The sequence below is a fragment of the Uloborus diversus genome, chromosome 2 (genome assembly GCF_026930045.1).
Source record: "Uloborus diversus isolate 005 chromosome 2, Udiv.v.3.1, whole genome shotgun sequence".
In the NCBI taxonomy this organism is placed as follows: domain Eukaryota; kingdom Metazoa; phylum Arthropoda; class Arachnida; order Araneae; family Uloboridae; genus Uloborus; species Uloborus diversus.
This window is the reverse complement of record NC_072732.1, coordinates 56,271,176-56,288,540: the sequence shown is the minus strand read 5'-3', so window position 1 is coordinate 56,288,540 and position 17,365 is coordinate 56,271,176. Positions and strand designations below refer to the sequence as shown.

Here is a 17,365-nt window from a genome sequence, read left to right as displayed (position 1 = left end):
GCATATTATTGCACAGTTGCTTATTTGAACTTTTATGGAAGATGAGTGCAATTTTTAAATTTTTTTTTTCATGCCGCGATATTACGAATAACCCTTATTTAACGTAAAAAAGTTTCCGTCCCTATGAATTCATTAAATCGGGGTCCGACTGTAATACCATTAGTCATCACTAGAATGAAGAATTTTTTTATCTGCAAAACCCTAACCCCTCCCCCCTTAAGTACACATTAAACTTATTATACAATTAGTCATCACTAAAATGAATTTTTTTTTAATTTGTTTTTTAATTTATGGAACCTAACTCTTATTTTAACACTCATATTAAATCTTAATTTACTCGGTTTCGTTTTACGCGACATTTCCGAGGAACTTAACCCCCACGTAAAACGAGGGTCTACTGTATTTTGAAGTGTACTTTCATTTGTTTTTTTTTTTTATAAATCCTGGACATATTCATTTCCCAATGCATTTTCATACAGCGTGGTAAATTTAATTTCTTAAAAAATTATTAGAATTTAAGATTTTAATGACATTTTGAAAAAAAGATGAAAAAGTAAATTGGAATAAACCAGTACCATTCTGCATCAGTCTGCTATAGAAACAGTAATTGAACAAAAGATGAACACTTAAAAAAACACTTAATAATAAAAATAAAATTTATAAATTATTAAAAAAGAACTAATTAAAACTGCACATTTAAAAAAAAAATAAATTCAATTTATAATGCTTAAAATTTTAATATTTAGCAGACTGACATCAGGCAGAAAGTGGTAAAGGTCCATGCACAATGTTGTTTAAATGTGTCATTACAAGGAAAAAAAACTACATGAAAACCAAATCTTTATATACAATTTTATTTATTTTCATTTTTTAAAGATACAATGTTTCATTTGGGTTGAATGAAAAAGAAAAGACAAAGACTGATACTAACTACGATAAAATATTCTGAATTCAAAAATATACATTAACGATGTATAAAATATAAGAATGATGGGAAAAAATTACATGACATTCTTTAAAGTTAGGTAATAGTTACATAATGAAAGTACAAGGTATTTATAGCTAAAAGGACCAAACCAATTTCTGCCATAATGACAGCATGACAATTTTAAGTTGAATTCAATGCCTACTTTACTTTGAAGGAATAAATTATATGTAGTACTTGGAAAAAATAAGCAAAAACTAAATACACAGGAAAATACAGGGAAAACAAAGAATAAAAACTAGTATTCTTTTATGATAATATAAAAGTGTCAGTCTACCCAAAAGTCAATGGGTGGTTAAGACTACTTTTTTTTTCTTTCTTCCATTTTTTTAAAACTTTAACTGAATAAATAATAAACTTCTTAGTTATTAAAGTATTAACTCAACATTGCTTTGTCTTTGCTAGGTTACCGGCTCTTCTTTTTCCCTTTCTTACTATTACTAAATATATTGTACAGTAAATACACAAAAAAAAAAAAACTCAATTTTTGTTTTCTGGACCTTATTGCTTCTGAGCAATTTATATATGAGTTGTAAAATTAACAAAATATTAAAGTTTACACACAATCATCCTCAAATTCCAATGTTTTCATACATAACACTGCAAACACAACATCAAGGTATTTATGCTTCCATGTAAAACACCAGTACTGCATATGATTTATCAATCTATACTTAAAATTTTCCCATCACAACACATTAAAAGAAAAAAAAAATCATTTGTTTAAAATGAATCCTAGAAGTAGAATTATTCAAAACATATAATGTTGCTGATGTTTAAATTTAAATGATGAAAGCAAATGTTTTTTGCATGAAGTTTTACAAAATTAATTTTCTAACTTCTAGGATTAAAAATGAATGATGCAGCACTGAAGCACACACACACATCACATTATGAGTTTCCTCTTCCATGTCCTGAAAAATAAACTTCTGATTAAATATTAAAGTTCTTCATAAATTATGAAAGAGCTACAATAAAATTAAATAATTAAATAAAAATGAAAGTGCAAGTTTAAGAAAGAATGTTTTCAAAAACAATGAAGGCAAAAAAAGAGGCTATTTTGTGTATACATTACTATGATAAAAGTAAATGCAAATGTGTCACTATTTTATGAGCTATTAATATTTAGCAGTAGATACATAAGAATAATTATTAAATCTTTAATACACATAAGCACACATACATGTACAGGATGCTTTGGGGAAAAAAATCTCAATGCTGCAGTCCGATTAGCAGAATCGTTTTCAGCAGTCTGCATTCTGCAATGCAGATCAAACACATAAAACTTGTCTGCAAGCTTGAGAGACATTACTAAAGTCATAAAGTCTAAATAAGCATGGAGAATTCCCCAAAAACAACATTATGAACTAAAAACTGCAAGTACATGATGCTTGAGATTTTTTTTTTCTCTCTCTCTCTCTCCAGTGGCCATTTGGCCATAACCAGACCTAGTGCACTCCCTGACAAGGCATCAGTCTTTTATGTGCCAACGTTAAGGAGCTGATGCATGACACAAGTAGTTTTTGATGCCAGTTTCCACCAAATTGAGGCACATGGGCTCAGGGGCGCCGACTTGGAAAAATTATTGGGGCGGGGGGTGCCCAATGTCACCGGGATCTAGGGAGTATGTTAAAGCACGGAGCGCCCCCCCCCCCCTACGAAAAAATTCAGATTTTTGTGCTTTGAAAATGCCAACTTACATATTTTCTGGTGTGTATAATTTATACAAACAAACAATATGTGACATGGCATTTTCAAAGCAAAACAATCTAAAAATTGGTACACAAATTTTCTGCTTCAATTAGATCATGTCACTTGCCTTAAGTGAGGGACAATTTTACAATTCCATTTTGTAGGGAGCCGTGAAGTGCCATAGCTAGGCTACGGCACCATACAAGGTAGTGCACTTGACTTGCAGGGAAAGGAAGTCCCAGTGGCACGGATTTATAACGACTATTGGGGGAGGGGGTCTTGCTAGGGGAAATTTTCTAAATTTGAGATAAAAAATAGTGAGTTTTAAAGTTTTTTAAGCATTTTATAGTCATATGATCAACATTAGAACCCCAAAAACTCGATTCTCGGTAAATCGACAAGCCGACACATTTTTTGACTTCGAAACAAAAAAAAAAAACACTCATGGTATTTTCATAAAAAGCTAATTTAATTTACATTAATAATTATGCTTTTAGTCTATTACAGAGCAGTGAATATATAGCTCTGAAAAAAGTGAAATGATATTTAAATAAATCTAAACTATCATTAAAAGAATAAAGCATAAAAGATTGCTGTCGCACTTTGATTACTATAAGTGAAATAACTAATTTAAGCTTGCTTTGAATAAGGCTCAGAGTTCATTTAATAAAAATAATGTCTAAAAATTAAAGCTTTGATAGAGTTAAAAAAGATAATACAGATTAATCTATTAACTCTAATAATTGAAGAAAACTATCACACCTTCCATTTAATGTACAAATCAAATATTAATATATTTTTTCCAGATCAGCAACACTTAGGATGAGGGAGCCGCCGGCGACAGACTTACCCGGAGGTTCGCGCAGTGGGACAAATTCTATGAGTGCTTTCAGCACCGTAACACTATCATTATTCACACCACTCGTTTTCAATTAATCTGTTTACTACCGCAATAGTGTTTTGCTTTAATTCATTACTGAATGTATTTTACAATGTAACTATCTTCAAACAAGGAAAGTAAAAAATACCAACATAATTTTGTGATTTTAGAAACCATAATATGACAAATAATGTTCTTAAATTATTGAGGGGGCTCTGCCCCCCAAAACAAACTATTGAGGGGGCTCGGGCCCCCTCAAGCCCTATGGTGTTGGCGCCACTGCCTGGGCTCTCTTTGATGCGAAATCGCACAAGGAATTTAAATTTTGCTGAGGGAATTCTAAGCCAAACGAATACTCAAGGGATATTTCATCATACCACATGGGCGCTGATGATTTTCTGTATCTCGAAAATCCACTGACTGGCCACCTTAGGCAGGCCAGAACCTGGTTCCAAGGCATAGAAGGCCAGCGCCTTACCATCCCGCCACCAGCCGGCGCACAGTGGAGTATTTGATTCAAAAATCTGGCCAAATTTATTTTATGTTGTTTTTCAAAAGGAAATTCACAGAGCAGCAATATAAGGTATTATTTAATGTGTATTTCTTTAAAAATAGCGGGGAAATTGTTAAATTGAAAATTAATCATCAAAATCTGATGCGTCGCTTTCATCTTCGGCTTCTTCATCACTGCTCACATTTTGCACACTCAGCATTTCAGGAAGCAGAAGACTTATTGTTCCAGAAGAAAATGATATGCTTTTCTTACGTGGCTGAGGTCTATTGCTGCTGATTAGTGGGTCAGAAGTTAATAAAAGCCTGTTTAGCACATCTCTATTGCACATCGCATGTGAAAATTTATGAGAGAAGCTTTGCCTGTAGCGCTTGAAATATTTTTGCTAGCTTCAGCAGCTTCTTCTGAGAGTTGCCCAATTGGCAGTATAAAATAGGATATGACCATAGGACCGTATATTAAAACTTTGTGAACGTGGGTGACATTGGATACCACTTATATAGCTGCAAGTAAAGTTCTGCAGTTTCGTACGTGTAACTCGCAAATTTTTCTGTATCAATCTTATGGCCACTGGTCTTTCACAAAGATTTCCAAGGAATAACACGGAGTGTGTTTTTTAATTTCATTTTTCTTTGCAGAAGAAATAGCCTTTCAATTTTTTAGCTCTTATGGGCTTTTAAAGTTATGTCTTTGATTATTTTAGACACGTCAGCATTTCCTTCTGCTCGTTGACTCATTTGAGCAGCATAGGTTAACTCCTCCATGGGTACATGATCCCTCAAATCTTTTGTTTTCCTTCTTTTGCCTCTTTTGCTTAATTCAACAAAGTCCTTAGTTGGGCTTCTAGGTTTCTTGGCGTTCCAAACTGCAAATTTAAGGAAATTGCTGAGCCACTGCTCGTTCTTTTTCAAAAAACGATCCTCCATACACTTAGCAGAAGCCCATTTTCTCTTGAAATCGGTCTTAAAATGACTTAAAGAGTGTTTTAACTCATTAAGCTCACTTTCGGACATTTAGTTATTTCTGCAAGATGTTTCTGAAAAAATATAGATTTTTCATCTATTTTCTTGGATGGACACTTTTGCATTATGACATATAATGACTTTTTTTTGTCATTTCTTTAAACTTCCTTGAAGATATTGAAAAGAAATGAGACTATGTGCAAACCCAAAAGAAAAAAAACAAATATACATCAATAAGTTTAAACCGGTTTTAAACACAGGGGGGTAAAAATGGGGTAAATTTTCTTTCAAATCTTTTTTAAGGAAACACTGAACTTCATTTTGATACCCGAATTGTAGCTCTGAACATATACAAACACCTTTCAGCTTAAATTTTTTTCAAAATCGAACAGCGTTTTTATAGTTGTTTAAAATGCTTTGAAAAAATATTTCCTGAAGTAAAAGTTATATTGAATGTATATCATAGTAAAGTATATACCTTCATCTTCCATCTCCATTAGGATTATTCTTTAATACCAAAAACAGCACCTGATGCAGCTGATAGAATTTGACCAACAAATGCAGCTTCCACAAAAACAACAGTGCAGATTCATCAATGGCTGAGTTTAAAGCATTCGTATGGTGCTTAATGAAGGTGGAGAGGTTTCATGGGATAGAATATGACGTAGTAACTAATCAGTTGTCCGAAAACGTATGAAAGAGGGAGATTTTTGACTTTTGGTCAGGTTTTTGATACAAATACTCCTCAGTACGGCGTATGCCTGAGATTATGTATTCCAGAAAATATAGTACAAATCTTCATTTGCTAAAATTTAGGATTATTCTTTCATAAAAGTTTTTAAAGTTTTCCTTTGCCCTCAACTAAAAATTAATCTGCAGACTTTCTCAAGAATCTAGGATGCACATCATGCTGATTCTCCTACCCGTGCCCTACTTAATAATATGAAAACAAGGGTAATTTTTATGATACATTAAAATTCAGTTATATTACTACTTAAGGACTGACAGTACACTAGGGTTAGCAGATATTTTTCATCAGTTTAATAAGTTTTAGTTTAAACACAGCAGATATATATAAAAAATTTAGATTAAAATTATAATATTTTCAACTCACTTATTTTTGAAAAAATAGTACATTGCTGCAACTTTGGATGGGAATATTATTTATTCAAGAGGTATTTCATTTTTATCCATTACTAGCAGTACTCACAGGACCTTGCCTGTGATAGAAAATCAAAAGGCAATTTGGTTCACCGGCATATTTACAGGTAACCTCTGTTATGTGTTTAGTAATTTTGTTTTTCAAGAGTTCTACATATTTTTGATAGATTGGAAAATTTTCAACCAATGACTAACATTTAGTAAATTACCGCCCATTAGCCAGGGCTAAAGCAGAAATACATGAAATACACCGCCAGCTCAATCAGTCATTTCCAGCCGAGGACTGCAGTTTCGTGCTTATTAGCACTCATCAGCCCGGCATAAGAAAGTGACTGAGCTGGAACCATTGCTTCTGTCACTCGTCTGGTCTGTTAATCCTATATTAGCAACCAGTTTGTTTGGCACTCTTGGCTTCCTTTTAGAGGTTTTCCATCTCCAGCTCAGTCACTTTCCTATGCCGGGCTGATGAGTGCTAATAAATACGAAACTGCAGTCCTCGGCTGGAAATGACTGAGCTGGCGGTGTATTTCATGAATGACTACTAGTTGATTCACCTCTTTTAAGTCGACAGCGGTATTTCTTGTGAGAAAAATGCTAAACGAAACATACATGCTATCAGAATAAGTAACAAAATTAGTCATCTTAAGCTTGCATAAACTAGCTTGCATCAAAATAACTCTATTGTTTCATATGAATGGAATATTAGCCGGATGTAAAAAGAGATTTCAAATGATCATTTGAAAAATGTTACCTCTTGGTGTTTTATTATTAGATTATTAATAAGAGAACAGATAATTAGTCGATCAACTTCCATGATATGAACGCCAAAATTTTAGAAAAAGAAATAATGAATAAAAAATCAAATTTGGGTATTCGCAACATTTTCAATGAAAATTTCATGTTTTTCATATTTTATAGCCACTTTTAATAAACTTTTTTAGACTGATTTTATTTTCAAAAACATTCTCAATTTCAAGATAAACACTGTGGTGAAACTTTATGAAAACTTGGATATTGTCTTGAATCGACTCAAATGCAAATTGCTTAAAATTTTCAAGTGGGCGTTGCAAAATTTCAAGCGTGCTACTTTTCAAATAAACAATTAGAAATATAAAAAAGGTTCAAAATAATGTCGAACCCAAAATTATTAATCTCTAAGTGGTAAAATCACATGATAAACACCGAGTGAGTTTTATAAAAGCGGATGCTATCATATTTCGACAACAGCAATGCAGAATATAAATATTTATATCAAAATACCAAATCAAAAAAATACAGATGGAAGGCTAGTCTGGTCCTGATAAGTAGACTTCCGATCAGCTGAAATTGGCTTAAACATTTTCCAACATTTTAACATTCAACCACCATTTGTTAAAATAGGTTTGAGGAAAGCTGGTTTGCCTTTCCAATAAGGATTATTGTCATTGTGTCAATCTGTGTGTCATTGTGTCAATCAAAGATTTTATATCTCTTTCAACCCAAATGTAAATGAACTAATCCAAAGTCAAACTTTTTTTTTTTTTTAACAAACCAGAGCCAGACTATAATGAAGCTGTAGAAAAAAAACTTTTGAATGATATGAATATTTTACCTGAAGAAATAAATATTTATCAAGTTCAGTAGGCACTGAATTTACAAAGAGAAAAAATATTTAAAAATTAATACACAAAGCTCTATTCTTCTTAAAACTTACTTGAATTGTTATAATTTGCTGGCTGAATTTGTAACTGTGGATTTGCAGCAATTGTAGCTGCTATGCTACTAGGAAAATGTGAAAGTCTGGAAGTATTCGACATATTTGGAGTCTTCTGATTTGGTTGATCATCTATAACAATAACTTGAGGCCCTTGAGGCCTATGAGGACTAGCTTGAGTACTATTTATGTGCTGCAAATTGTTCTGATTATTCATTGTACTTATGTTCATGGAGGCTCGAGGTGCAATAGCCCTTCAAATACAAAAAAAAAAAAAAAAAAATCAATAATCAAATTGAAATATTTGATTTGAATTTATTATTATCAAATAATCAATTGGCAAAAAATTTATATGACCATATGATATGAAAAGACACATCAGTAACTTAATGCTTTTAGAAAATTCAGTTATGATTCATTTTGATTAGGTTTGAATGTTACAAATCAATCAATCTATCATCAGAAAAATTAAATACTGTAAGGATTAATTGTTTATTTTCACAATTAAAATAATTGTGAAATCTTGTAAGAATGATTATAATAGGGTTGTTCCTTCAGTCAAAAGTAGTACTTTTTATCACTGAAATTGATACAATAAGCAAAAAAAAAAAAAAACATGTATCCAGAAACTACTTTTATTTTCCCAACAGTTTTTTTTAAATGTCCGATTTTTGAAACAAAGCATGGTCTTGATAACGTCACAAATGATGCACTTTGCTGCATCTTTCCACCCAAATTCCATGTTATGATAATCATGAAGCAAATTAAAATTGCGCTCTACGCTTGCTATCAACCATATCGTTACCAATACAGGTGAGTAAAGATACAAATTAAATATTTTGCTCTGTGAATGGCAACATAGAATAGCATTTCGTCATTTGTGATGTCATCGAACAGAAGCATTAACATTAAAAGCGCGCTGATTGAAGTAATATTTTTTAAAATAATAAACTTAAACAAATTATTTAAAAAATGGTCAGATCCTATGTTTTTAAGCATTCAGAAAAAAATACTTCTAAAATTTTGGAAACGACCGCATTCTAATCTCTATTATGTGATTATAATCATAAAATGCTTCTGACATCATTCTTGCTGATTTATGTGCAAAATGACACCCTAAATCCAAATATAGCCAACGTTTTCCAACAACACGTCCCCACCAAACTTTTAAAAACTGCCCCAACCCTCTCTCCAATTTTTTCAGTTTTAACCGTTTCATAGCCATCATTCATTTTCAAAAGGAGATGGGAGCATTATATATACAGTGAAATCCTGTTACAACAAATTTCAAGGGACGGGGTCATACTCAATTCTGATGAAAAAATTTCATGATTTATCCAAGACTTTTTCATGACTGCATAAAAAATTTCATGACCTTGTTACATGAAGAGAATAATGCGAGGTATTTCAATATCAAACTTGAAACCTTTTGGAAATGAGTATTAGCGAAACTTGTAAGTCAATGCCCCTACCTCATCGAAGCACTTACTTGTGACAGAAAAAATATCAGTGTACAGTCGAATCCCGATTTACGCGAGGGATGCGTTCCAAGACTCCTCGCGTAAGTTGAAATTTCGCGTTGTGGAAAAATGTTGCGTATACGATTTTTTTTTATTACATATCGAATCATTTTCGACATTTTTAGACACCTTTTAAACTGTGTTAGGCTATTTTTCAACTACATATTACCGTTTCTTACATAAAGAGCTGAATTTTTACTGTATTTTTTTAAAAAAAGCTGCATTATTCAACATAAAATACTGTTACAATGCACAAAATCAATGATCAATGGGAGAAAGTGACATTCACGAAATAAATATTGTACACAATAACAAAGCCGAAACTTAGCGTCAGTACTCCTCTCCAAATATTTTCGTGTTGAGAGCGAAAAATTCGCTTTAGCTCTAAAATTCGTTGCTCCTGAAAAACTTGCGTTATAGCCATTTCACGTAAGTCGGATCGCGCTGTAGCGGGAGTCGACTGTACACCTAAAAAACGAACTATTCATATTTTTCTTCATCATATAACTTAAAGTACAAATACAGTGAATGAAATGTTACGGTGCTCAAATGTCTAATAATCTTTACTAGTAATAAAGCTGAAAGCCTCTCTGTTTGTCAGGATCTCGGTGATGCACATAGCGCCTGGACTGTTCGGCCGATTTTCATGAAATTTGGCACAAAGTTAGTTTGTAGCATGGGGGTGTGCACCTCAAAGCGATTTTTCAAAAATTCGATGTGGTTCTTTTTCTATTGCAATTTTAAGAACAAAATTATCATAAGATGGACGAGTAAATTACGAAATTATCATAACGTGGAACTGTAACATGGGCACAAGCCAATTGGCGAGAAAATTCACCATACATTATTTGGTAACCAAAAGACCTTTTCATTTTCTATTACGGGCAAAGCCGTGCGGGTACCACTAGTCATTTTATAAACAGGTAGAATGATAATGAATGGGACAAAGGTTGAATGAGTCATTACTAAGTCTCAATAAATTTGCTTCAAAAGTTGCCTTTTAGCATCATTTGAGCATAGTACACATAACTTGACAGTACTTTGATTCATTAAAGAAAAACCACATTTGTTAGTAAATTCATGTTTCTAAACCAGATACAGTCAATTTACGATAACTCGAATCTAAAGGGATCGGCAAAAAACTTAGACTTATCGGAAGTTCGACTTACCGCTAGTTTCAGTTTCCGACATTTAATATTAAAAACTATCGAATATTTTAATATGTTCATATAACAAATAAAATTACAGAACTTAAAAGTTTTTAAGTACAATATGCACAGTTTAATCAAAAATATTGACAAAAAAAATCAAAAGCATGGTTTTGATTTCAATACTGCTGGAATCAATTGAATAGAGCTGATTCTACTTCAGGAAAGGTACACATCTTCATTTCAAATTCCGATTCATGGATTCTACCACTTTAGACGTTTCTCTTTTTCTTTTAATATCATTGACAGAGTACTTGCTTAGATATATTAAATAGAAAAGAAAACTCACTCTCTGTCTCTCAGGAACTTATCAGCAAATGATCGAACTAAAGAATGAAGTGGAACGCAACCCTTACTTAAGTCAGCTTTTAAATAAAGGTACAGTCAGTTGACTTGACAACTTGACAGCTTAAAAACAAATTCATAGTCCAGCAACATGTCAAAGTGTTAACAGTACAGAACAGCTAAAGAAAACAAGATATATCATTTCCGCACGTATAACTCCTTTATCGCACAGTGGCTCAACAGGTGCTCTTCTTGCTTTAGAGGTTTACTGGGCATGAATTGTAAGTGAAGGTGAATTAATCTTTCTCTCATAATCACTTGTTTCTTTCCTTTTTTTTTTTCGTTCTTCCGAAATAAATTTTGGGTCATCTTTGAAAAAAACTTCCGAGTTAAAGGAAGTTAACTTTCAGATATTGAGAATAATTAGCACGGAATTAAAGACAAAGGGGTCAGGACTTGATTAAAACTTCGAGTTATAGTAATATTCGAGTTATCAGACTTTGAGTTATTACGAACTGACTGTGTTTATATTCAAAAACAAAAAAACGAGAAAAGACTCAGTAGCGAATAATATCTTCTGATTCAAAAGTACTTGTTTACTTATTTGCACATTTTCAAATGCATATAAATTAATAGGTTCAGAAATTCTAGAACTTAGTGTTTGATTCCTGACATTGAATGTAGCAGTGGGTCGCATGGATTAGTTTTGTGGGCCGCATGTTGGGCACTACTGTTTTAGAGTATTGGAAATCTTCTATTTCTGTATTCTATCACTTGACTAAAGATCTTCATTTTCTAAAACTTTCAACAAATAGAGATAAACTCTGATAAATTTAATAATAAAGCTTTTACGAGTGACGGAAACAAACTTGGATGCAACTGAAATGCATTTTTAAATGGGCATGGCAAAATCAAGAATGTGCAAGTTCGCTATTTCAGAATATAAAATATAAAAAGTGTTGAAAATAATGATAAATGCAAAATGAGTGATGTCCAAGCAGTAAAATCACATCTCAAAAAAGACGAGCGGCTGCTACAGAAGTGGATGTAATGAGATTTCAAAATTCAGATTTGTTTTTGAGATTGTTCAATTTTCCAGTTTTAATATGCAATACTGTTAAATCACTCAATATTTCTAATCCTCTTTTAGCTAATGTTACTTTCTTCTTGCCCAGGACATTTTTTCATGACTTTAAACAATTTTCTATAATTTTCCATGACTTTAAATGAAAATTTCAATTTTCAATGACTTTTCCAGGTCCGAAAAATTTGCTTATTTTTTTCCCATGACTTTCCAGGATTTCCATGACCTGTACGAACCCTGAAGGGATCACAAATTTTAATTGTTGTAACAGGGTTTCGTTGTAAAATGGAATTCAAGAAACGAAATGGAAGTTAAAATCCAGACTGAAATTTTACTTTGTTGAAATGGATACTTTGTTGTATTGGTATTCATTGTAACAGGATTTTACCATCAACATTCTTCTGAGGAGCTACAGAGGTGAAAAGTTCAAAAGCACAAACATTTGAAGCAAGTTGGTAGAATGCAGGGGAAAAGGATTTAACATACACAGAGACAAATTCAAAAGCAAATTAAATGTTTAACCTAAGTAAGGCATCAGACATTTGAGTCAAACTTTGAGTTGCTTCAACAACTATCCCATTAAGATTTTTTTTTTTTTCAAAATGAACTGAAGTTATTAGGATTTTAATTTATAGAAATGTTTGTGCTTCTACAATATATTTTGCTGCTATGTTTCTGTTCTGATAACAACCTATTGTATCGTATCGAATAAAATCAAACAAAAGCACTTCTCTCCCAAATTTTATTGCATGCATGGCTTTCTTTCCTCTTCTTCTTTTCCCTCCCCCTCCCCTTTTTTTGACTTGTTACTTATTACAGTGAAACCTGGGTAAGTTGACCACTTGTGGTGCACTACTTTAGTGGTCAACTTAAACAGGTGGTCAACTTATAGAGGTTGAATTGCATGATACTTGGATTACATCCAATTCTGAGCCTGAAAATAGCAGTCAACTTTGACAGGTGGTCAACTTTATAGGTTTTACTGTAAATTACTCTTACTACACTTGCTACATTCTTGGCTTGGGTTCCCCCAACTTCTTTTGCATTTTACAAGGGGTTCAAGAGGGGGGAAAAGGTTGAGAATCACTGTTTTAGACATGACTATTTCTTTTTTCCGTAAACATATCTTTAAAGCGAGTCTGGAAGAATAGGTCCAAGTGTAATATGTTTTTGGAAAAGTAGATTGAAAAAAAAAAAATTAATAGAATTTTTTTGGTCTGCTGTTTTAGGAACAAAATGAGAAATCAACAAAAACCAGATGTTTCAAGATTACAACACATTCTCAACCACGGGTATAGAAAGGGTTTTTTTTCTCAAAGCATGGAAAAATGTTTTTTTTTAGAGGAGTGAAATAGTTCATTTTGAAGGAGTGAAACATACTAAAAGAGGAAAGACCACAATAGTGATCAATTCCGTACAACTTTCTAAGGATGAAATGGAAGATAGCAGGGAAAGATGGAAGTGTATTATTTTGATTTTTAACATTTAGATTGCTTCACATTTTGCATTAATAAAAAAATAAAAATAATAAATAAATAAATAAATAAATAAACAATTTAGAAATTTCAAATGCTTTTACCCCTCTGGTTTCTATGCTGCTCAATTTTATTTAAATACCAAGCTCAAGAATGAAAATATGCATGGGGTATATGGGTTGAGGCATATTTTCTCAGCTGTAAGCAGTTGACTTGTAGAAGCATTTAAAATATCTCTGCTCACAGCAATATACTGAAATTACACATTCCTATTTTAAATGCATTTGTGAAAGAGAAAAATATAAAAAATTAGCAAAAATAAAGTTTTAAAACCAAAAAAACTGAATATTGGTTTTTCAAAATTGTGCACGGTTCAAATCAAAACAAGCAATTTTTTGGCAATTCAAATTTAAGGAAAAGAACAAATGTTTGTGAAATGGTAATGTTTGCATTTAAAATACCATGGGAAGCAATCACAAATTATTTCCCAATTTTTAAACATAAAAGTAATATTTCATAATGAACACCCCTTCTAGTATAAAAGGGCAAAATGGTCTTAATTAAATGCAATAAGAGGATCATGATCACTCAGCATTTCCAGCGCTGTACGAACCCTTTTAGGAAAATAGTTATTAGCTTGCATTTGATAAAATGAAAGTGACCCTTTTGTTATCTTAATTTTGACCTACATAAACTTTGAAAGTGTTTTTAATAGCTTTAAAAATAAATAAATGCTTCTCCTCTAAGGATTATGACATTCTTACATTGGGTTTAGAATTTCTGTTAAACTATTTCAGATGAATTAGCAAATGACTTAGCTCTTATGTGCATTCATCAAAACACGTGTCTGAAGGGGAAGGTTTTAAATGACCCCATGAAAAAACCATGAAAGCTGGATATAAAGTTAAAATGAAGTTATTACGAATATATTGTGTGCCCTCTCCCCTTGTTCTTTGTTTTAAAGTCATCATTACATCAATAACAGTTAATTTTAAGCAAGTGCTATAAATGAACAATTGCTAAGAAATAGAAACAGTTTGGTTAAATATATTGAACAATATTTTCATATCAGAAATAAATGAAAAAAAAGAAAGCATCAGTTTTCGATTTTGAAAATCCCTCCCAGAAATGTTACACTACTGTACTACTGTCTTAGTGTTATTTCTGGGATTGGATGTCTTATTGTTGCCCTAAGATGAAAAAGCCTTACTTTTCTTTTCAAGTACAAAAGGTATCATGTGCAATTCTCAATATTCAAATATTCAACCACTATACAGTATTTTTAACTCATAACTGAAATAAAATATGAAAGTTTTCAACAACATTTTATTCATTTATAATTATTCCCCACCCCCTTTAAAATTTTAGCCACCATATCAATAACTTTTTTTTAGATATTTTTTTGCTAGGAACTGAAGCTTTTGAAATTTTCATAAGCACCAATCAACTTACCTTTGTTTGGAAGGAGATGGCCCAGATGGTGAAGGAAGTGCTGTTACAGAAATACTTTTGTTTTGTCTTAAGGGCATTGGCAACTGATTTGGGGTATTTTGTTGAGTGTAATTTTGCTGTTGCACTTGAACTTGTTGTACTTGAACTTGTTGCCGTTCTTGTACTCGTTGCATTGATACTTGTTGTTGCTGCTGTTGTTGTTGCTGTTGTTGCACTTGTGGGTGTTGTCGAATTTGGGCTTGAGGTTGTTGTTGGTGCATTACATGTCTTGGAGTGTAACCTTGATTTGCTTGCATGGTATAGTTAGCCTGTGGAGATTGTTGAACACGAGCTCGTGGCTGCATGTGATTTTGATTGTAATTGACCATCTTGCTATTTGTAAGCACCTGCCTCATTTGAGGATTATTAGGAGTCCTAGCTAAATCAGTAGAAGAAGTCACTTGAGGTTGACCATAAGGGCCTAGCTGCTGATTCATTTGTTGAACAGGAATGGGAACATTACGTTGAGGATTCATTTGAACGTGTGAAACTTGTCTCATAGGAGGTGTAGGTGTAGATGGCTGAAATATAAAAATGGCACAAAATAAGTACAATGACATACACAAAGCTGAATGGGACTTATCTAACCTGTAAAAAAATGTGTTGCATAGAAAACACACACACAAAAATTACATTTGAACATCAATCCACATAGGCATGAAATTCGTCATACTTACTATTGGACTCTGAGACATATTTTGCGGCATAGGCAACATGGCATTTTGATTAGCTGAGGATCCTGGAAGAGGATGTGAATCTACTAATATCTGTCCCAAGCTGCTAATATATTGAGTTAAAAAGCTTGTTTCATAATTAAACTGAATATCCACCATATGGTTAGGGTTTGGTACTTCACATCGATGCCTCAAAATGCGCCGTAACTGAAAAACACATACAAAAAATTTTAAGTGAAAAACAAAATACCATGTCACAATAATTGAATAAAGGTTTTTATGTGTCAATAGTTATGACTTTCAAAGGCCAAAAATATCACAATAAATCAGACCTTAGTGTAATTTTTACAGCAAAAATGAACAATGGAGGGTAGTTAAGAGTTGATGTCAGACATTCAACACAGTATCATCAGCAGATTTTTCAGCCATTACTTTCCTTATTATGGTCAGGTTTTTCTGTTAATGTTAAACCAAATCTTATATTTTCTTCTCAATAATAGCATCTTTAATTATGTTTCAATTGCGGCAATTTTTAATGCTTCAGGGTCCCCCCTCCCCCCTAGTTGTGTTAACATCTCTTTCATTCATGATCACAAATCATGTATTGACTAACATACAGTTTTAATTTTCAACAAATTATTTGTTAAAATGCAGCCCACAGAATTTTCAGTTTCCTAGCATTTTAAAAATACCTTTACCCTGAAGAGATCTATTCTAGATTTCTCTATTAATTTTGATAAAATCCAAAATTACATCTTAATATTATTATAGCAATCAACAAAAACTTTTGCACTATCTGCTCTAATGACTTGGTTATATACATCGTCACCTCAGAGCAACAGTAAGATATCTTAGTGTTATTTCTGTGATTAGATATCTTACTGTTGCTCTGAGGCGACGATATAAGGGTTGTTCAAATGAAAAGTGGAGAAGTTGAATAAAAATAATACTTTTAATGTAAATCAAAAGAAATCGCCATGGGTGTTGAAACACAGGTCCCAGCGTTGCGGCAGCAGGTCAATGCCTTTGCTGTAGAAAGATCCGGGCCGATTCTTGAGAAAGTCCTGCACAGCTTCTTCCACTTCATCGTCTGAATGGAAACGTATACCCTGTAATGCTTTCTTAAGTGGCCCTGGAATGGGTGAATTAAAGTGGCCCGTTCCTTCACTCAGATTGAGTTTGTCACGGATTTCACGGGTCAATCCTTCAAGTTGCTCGGATCATTTCATTAACAAAGGTAATGGAATCGTTGGTGATCGCGTTCTGGTCTCGGTAGATCCAATGTCGTTTGTCGCCCTTCTCGAAAACTTTTACACCACTTGTTTACAGCCGTATAACCTAAACAGTAGTTGCCATACACTGCTACCATTCGCTGATAGATGTCCATATTACGCTGATCTTTCACATCCAGAAATCGTACTATCGTGCATTGTATGGATAGCACGACTTCCCTTTTGCACAATTTCCTCTACTGCAAACAGGTTTCACCGCTGAACGGCATCTGAGATGCATACCTCATACTACCCTTTATATACTTATGCAATGGCGCTGTAATCGAATCATTCATTCTGACGTTATCGCACTTGTCCACTTTTCATTTGGGCAATCCTTATATTGTATTTTCGTACTCCATATTTAATAAGGACAAAATAAATGGCAAATCTTGCAATTAAATAATTGAATACTAATAAAAAGAAAATAATAATTAATTTCTTGTCATCTTTCAAACATGTAAGCAGTTAAT

At 32.8% G+C, this 17,365-nt stretch overlaps 1 protein-coding gene across 1 annotated transcript in view; it reads right to left on the bottom strand.

Annotated features, from left to right (window-relative positions):
• Positions 1-861: 861 nt before the first annotated feature.
• The window catches only part of LOC129235158 (E3 ubiquitin-protein ligase TRIM33-like), a 75,050-nt gene continuing 58,546 nt past the window's right edge, over positions 862-17,365 (bottom strand). The window contains exons 5-8 of the mRNA XM_054868849.1: positions 15,625-15,828; positions 14,909-15,468; positions 7,885-8,138; positions 862-1,899 (exon numbers count right to left, since the gene is read on the bottom strand). Coding sequence (XP_054724824.1) covers positions 1,877-1,899; positions 7,885-8,138; positions 14,909-15,468; positions 15,625-15,828 — 1,041 coding nt within the window. The 3' untranslated portion in view covers positions 862-1,876. The remainder of the gene's footprint in view (positions 1,900-7,884; positions 8,139-14,908; positions 15,469-15,624; positions 15,829-17,365) is intronic.